General features: G+C 45.0%; 1 protein-coding gene across 1 annotated transcript; it reads left to right on the top strand.

Annotated features, from left to right (window-relative positions):
• Window positions 1-3,123: 3,123 nt before the first annotated feature.
• On the top strand, window positions 3,124-4,043 carry LOC108077354 (cytochrome b5 domain-containing protein 1). Its single transcript, XM_017170646.2, has 3 exons — window positions 3,124-3,352; window positions 3,411-3,776; window positions 3,841-4,043. Exons 1-3 carry the CDS (start codon window positions 3,206-3,208, stop codon window positions 3,973-3,975), a joined length of 648 nt encoding a protein of 215 aa, XP_017026135.1. The 5' UTR covers window positions 3,124-3,205; the 3' UTR covers window positions 3,976-4,043.
• The last annotated feature ends 1,920 nt before the right edge of the window (window positions 4,044-5,963 follow it).

The raw sequence follows: 5,963 nt of genomic DNA, 5'->3' as shown, positions 1-5,963 counted from the left end.
TTTTTTTCGGTACTCTGACGACGAAAATGAAGCCTGCGAAAATTGAATGGCGTTGCCAGATCAAGATAGTAAACAGCTGATATCGCGCTGTCTAAATAATTCATTTGATTTATTTAGACACCCCTCATGGAGGGAAAGTTGAAGGAAAAAGGTGGCATTGATAGGGGCTGTCAAGGGGAAGCCCATAATATGGAATTTAACCCACAAAGAACATTTTAATGCCATATTTATTAATATTTTATAATATTTTTTTAGAATATTTGTTTACAAACAGCTGTCCAGTGTAACCAAAGAAAAAAAATAAAAATTAAACGCCACAAAAAGTACATTTTCATGGCATTTCAGGATTTTCCTTAATTTTTTTTTGGTCACACTAGCTCGGTAGCGAAATAAACAGCGATTCCGCTGTCTAATTTAGACAGCGGGTTTTTCTCGTCAGAGTACTAGGCTTAAACTTGCCATTGTGGAAAGAAAACGAGTGTTTTGTGCCGTTTTGGTTTTTTTTTAAATTAAATTGCAGCCTCTGGGGGACGATGACGACGACGACGATGCTGGCCCTCAAGTGCACACTTCCTGTCATTTACATTAACAAAGTATTTTTCTGCTAGTTTTTATTTATTTTCACAATGCACTTAATGGGTTCTCAAAAGCATGCGCCATTCTTCGATTCGTAACGGGGCCTCTGAACCTGAATCCGGATCGGATCGGGGTTGGAGTCTGGATCCGGAGATTGAGTCCCATTAGGGGACACTGCAAGTGCACTGTGAAAATGATTTCTTGGGGGATAAAAAGAGCTATTCATTTTATAAACAATATTTAAGTAATTTAAATTATGAACTATTTTTTAATTCTATAAAAATAGTAAGCTGCAGTTTCATAAAGATCAATTTCTGATGTATATTAATTTTTAGGCAACTCATTTTTCTTGCCGTGTAACAGCGGGCGCGACTGCGCGTGACGCATGTTCGGTGGTTCTACGGGGTTGCAACTCGAGTTGGGGTTGCTTTTAACCCGCAGCCTTTCCAGTTTCCATGGTTTATTTACCCCGCCAGCATTGTGCTCCTCGCTTGCGCCTGCCACACGCATTCTTGACCCAAAACCCAAGACCCAGGACACAAAGCCAGCTGCAGCTGCACCGGCACTGACACCAGCAACTCCTTGGCAAAGGATCAGGAGCTGTGGCGTGTCAAATGGCCAACCAGATGTTGCCATCCCACAACCTCACAAATCAAAACCAGGCGGTGAGCAAACAAATTGAAAATGAGAAAAATCATCCGCAGCTTATTGTCCTTTCACCGACATACCATATGTGCAGCTTCACAGTTGACTTGGGTGCAATTAGCAGGACTCGCACCCTCGCTCGATCCTGTCCAGCCGCTCAACTGCCACTGTTCAGCCATGCAAATGGGCTGAGTGGTCGGCCAAGCCTAGTTCCTCAAATGGGACCCAGGATATTTATGCTGTTTGTATCCCTTTTAGTTTGTGGGTAGCATTTGTCAACAATTTGATATTCGGTGTAACGCCTTTTCTTGGTGGTTGAACAAGTTTATTTAAGGAAAATTATTCAGCAGGAAAAGGATTTGGTTTTTAGCAAATAACTGTTGACATATTGTTTAGACAGTATTTTATTTTTTAAAGAATACTTTGACTTGTAACTCGCCCAAAGTGAGAGTAAGATGAAGTTTGAAACTTTATTGTTCAATAACTATAAATGTTTCTCACCAAATTTTACTTAAAAAAAAGTAAGAACAATGCGCTCCCTTGTATTGAACTCTAAATGTTCGAAAACCAAAAACATTGCAGTTTCCTTTTTACAGCTCATAAAGCCAGACTATACTGTGGGTACACTCCCTTATATCACACAATGCCAATGGCTTGCGTGATAAATTGCCATGTTTTGCGGCTCTTATTACCGGTCCTTCTGTTGCCATTTGGCATTGGCAAAAAGGATGCAGCTTTCTCGGGGCAAGGACAAACATAAAAAGCAAACGGCAAACCCAAAATAATTGCCAACGGATGGTGTCTGTGGCTATCCACCAACAGCTGCTGGAACACTCCTCGCCCAATATTAAAATCCACTTAGAGCGACGCGTGGCCGGCAATTAAAGTAAACACTGAGTATCCGTAAATCCTTTTAGCACTTTATTGGTTTGCAATATGAGATCCCACTCGAAACTATCCTTTCGTACGCAGCGAGGCTACCCCTGTTTACTCCTTTGGTGGCCCTTCCCCTTGTGTTTGGCCCAACTCCGCCCAGTTGCCATGGCAAATCCCTTGGCTTCTGTGTCTGCGCATGCGCGACGGAGAGTGGCAGCTGTGAGTAGGCAACACAAGCCGAGCCACCTCCAGGTCGCCGACTTTGTAATCCTGCGGAAGTTGATTTTATCACGTGTGTCCATTAGTTACCTTTTGGAAACCTGGAGCCGCCGGGCTGTTCAGAGGTTCAGAGGTCAGACCTGGTCTAGAAGGAAACTGAAACCATTCGACGGAATGGACAGGAAAATAATGTATCTAGTTTGTATTTTATTATGAACCCTTTTTGACTCAACAGCTGAGGGCTAAAAATATTTTTTTTTATTATATTTTTAACTTTTTATAGTGCCTAAAAATAAATAGGAACCAATACTCCTCTATTTAGAGTTCAACAAACTAAATACTTTAAATATTGTTTCCAATTAATCAACCCATCAAGCTAAACTGTTGGAAAATGCTTTCCATTCACTTTAGGAAAAGCTGAATGATCTCACAATAACTGGAGGCAAATATTTCAAAGTGCAGTGCACTCACAAATTCCGCTGACAGGGTTCCCATCAATAAGAATGTCTTTCGAGTGCGTCGAGTGTGTGTAACCCCGGAGGTTAGACCAAAAATGCCATCGGTCATTAATCTAATTTTTCTATTTATGGCGAGCGATTGATGGGCCAAGAACGGAGACGACCGGCGACTTGACAATTGGCGGCTAATTATGCAATGGCATCCCGAAAAGCCAACCAGGAATGGGAACTCGGGCCGCTCCGGCAGCTGGAATTAATTGGCCTGCCTGGCGCTGGCCCATAGATGCGAGTCTGGCGATAAGACCCGCTCCCGGGCAACGACGACGAGCAGTTGGCACCGCTGGAAAAGTCAGAATTAATGGGACGAGTCAAGAGGCGACAGTTTTGCCGGGGAAATCAAATTACACTTCAGTTCGGTGTGAATCTGTGAAATGGGGCAACCGATTAATAAGCTGCAATACTATCTCAGGGATGAGGTGGTGTCGCACAACCAGAAGGACGACTGCTGGGTGATCATTCACTCGAATGTCTTCAATCTGACGCCCATGCTAAGGGATCGCCTGGATAACTGGAACCGCGTAAGCTCACCTAGGATATCTATCTTGTGCATAAACTTCCTTTGGACGACTCCCTTAGAACCTGGACTACCTGATAGCACATGCCGGCAAGGATCTCACGCACTTCTTCCACGAAAATGGCGAGCCACGGACGGAGATCTCACCCAGCACCGGCCGGCCCAGAGTACTCTTTCCGCCCATTCTGGAAGTGGCCGTCTCCGAGTTTAGCGGCACCAAAGGGGCCATGTGGAGCCAGGATCCCTTCTATCACATCGGCAAGGTCACGAGGCGACCGCGGCTCATCAGGATAGTAAACGCACTCACCGCCCAGACGCAGTACATGACCGTGTGCGATGAGGATAGCATCTACGATATTCAGCAAAAGTACAAGCAGCGCTACAATCACCATGCCGGCAGCTACGAGTGGCGAAAGTTCTCAAATGGAGTGAGTTATATTATAAATAATTTTCTAATATAAACTGTAACTAACGATGCTGTTCCTTCACCAGGGCAAGGCTTGCAGTGTGCTGAACCTGAATGGCACCCTGGACGAGAATGGCCTGACGGACGACGAGGATAGCAACGTGGAGCTGCCCCCGCCCTCAATTTGGCTCTACTACACAGATGACCTGACCATCGCTTGACACTGTTGTTTCTTAAATGTTGTTGTAAATTATTTGTTCTAGCTGCAAGTATAGCTCATTTCAAGCTAGACTGCAGTTCGTTGATCGGGCTGTTTTCAGGTATTTTGAGCAAATTTCAACAAATGTCACGGTCGACAGAGGCCGGTAATAAGTCAAAAAATGTGCAGCGGACTTGCTCAGGGTCGCACCTCCAGGCTGAATGTGCGCCTTACTGCTGCTCCTGATCGCGGCTCTAATTTATGCGGGCCGGTGGAGCTGTGAACTCGTGTATGACGATCGGGGTGTCTGTATTTTTAACCATTTTTATCTTTCCTTTTTTCCATTTAAGTTTTGAGTTCTGTGAGTGGTGGTACAGCGCCTGCAGCTGCCCAGTTGGCACGCGTTGCTGGCCAGGGGGAGTGATCACTGAACTGTGAACTCCACTTCTTCCATCGAGCCTCTGGCAGTCGGAGTTATGGGGTCTTGGTTCTTGGAAGTATGAAAGTGCTCCTAGGAAGTGGAGACGCCCACTTGGCTGGGATCCCTCTCCGTCTCGCTCTCGGCCTGGGGGCCAGCTCCACTGGCTGGCGTTGTGCTATCTTGAGCGCATAAATAATTAATTTCAGACTCATTTTGCTTAATAATTTTTTAGTTGTTTAATTGCAAACCTGTTTGTGCTGCCAGAGCTTTGGGTACGCTTCGGTTGGGGCCAGGCCGGACCATAAATGGTCTGCGGCTGTGTTCTTAATTTACATTGCGACAAAAGGGGCTAAGAATCTGGCACATGAACAATGTTGTGAAATATTTTAGTCGCAGAGTATGTGGGATTTTTGACAAGCCGAGGGGTTTGGCACCAGAAGGTCGCCCCAACGAGTCTTTGTGCGTATCTTGATCTAAGAAATAGACAATCTAATTAACCTCCAAGAGTCACACATAACGAGGTGCTAATAGGAAGTAAAACAAAGACTTGGAGGAACATCAAAGCTCATCTACTTAATCTACTATGAACTTTCTACAAAAGAAGGGTTTCTAAATTATGTTTTCTAGAATGTGTTAGTATTGGTTTCTTAAACATTTTGATTCAATTTTAATGCATTGTATACTTTTTGTAACTAGTTCCTTTGTTTTATAAATGACTAGACTCTCCGCTGGCAAATATTTTGCATTAGGAGTTGCCATTTCCTAATTTTAAAATCTCCAGACAATCTAGCATCTCAAAATCCAAAAAACTATTAGCTAAAAGGAGGCAACCTCAAAGCAGGGACAGACCCAAATGAAATCCGCCAAAGCGAATCGATACCTAAGAACGTCTCGGCCAAGACATGCAGAATCTTGTGAAATTCTCCTACCTGTCGGGCAATCTCGGTGCCTGGCACCGCCATTGGGAGCGGATGACTCACCTGAGTCTGTGAACACGTTTGCGCCTGTCGTGGCCTGGGAAAAAGGAGCAATATCGATCATTGGGAACCTGCCGCCGCCGTCGCCGCCTGGGATCATTGTCAATGGCGGGCAAGGTGCGGAGGAGGAGCTGCCGCTGCGTAGATATAGATGCCTTCAAATCCGTTGCACTGCCTGGCTCTAGGGAATTGCGTTTATCGTTTGGCCAAACCAGTTTTGGCATTCCACTACGCTCCACTCGACGCCGTTTTGCTCCTCTCCCCTGCACGCCACTCACCCCCACTCGGGCGAGTTCGTTGCCTAAGTCTTTTGTTCAAAACGCCACAGAGTTCATTGCCTGTATATGTAGGTAAACAAACTGCATTGGTGTACATTAAGCCATATTCGTGGTCCCCGGTAGGTGATAGCCCGGGCCATGGGTGTGCTCAGAGTCGTTAATTAATGGCGAGAGAGAAGCTGGAATTTGCGATTTGCATAAGGCGGGAATGCAAGCTTCGTAAAATTAGATGAGTTTGTGTTAAGCGTTTATGAAATATTCCAAAATTAGATGTGACATTTACAAATAACGAGTGGGTCGTAAAGAAGAGATTGCTTGAGGGCCGGTTCTGGCT

Source organism: Drosophila kikkawai, chromosome 2L (genome assembly GCF_030179895.1).
Source record: "Drosophila kikkawai strain 14028-0561.14 chromosome 2L, DkikHiC1v2, whole genome shotgun sequence".
NCBI lineage: Eukaryota > Metazoa > Arthropoda > Insecta > Diptera > Drosophilidae > Drosophila > Drosophila kikkawai.
Note: the sequence above shows the minus strand (reverse complement) of the source record. Positions and strands in the feature narration are given on the sequence as shown.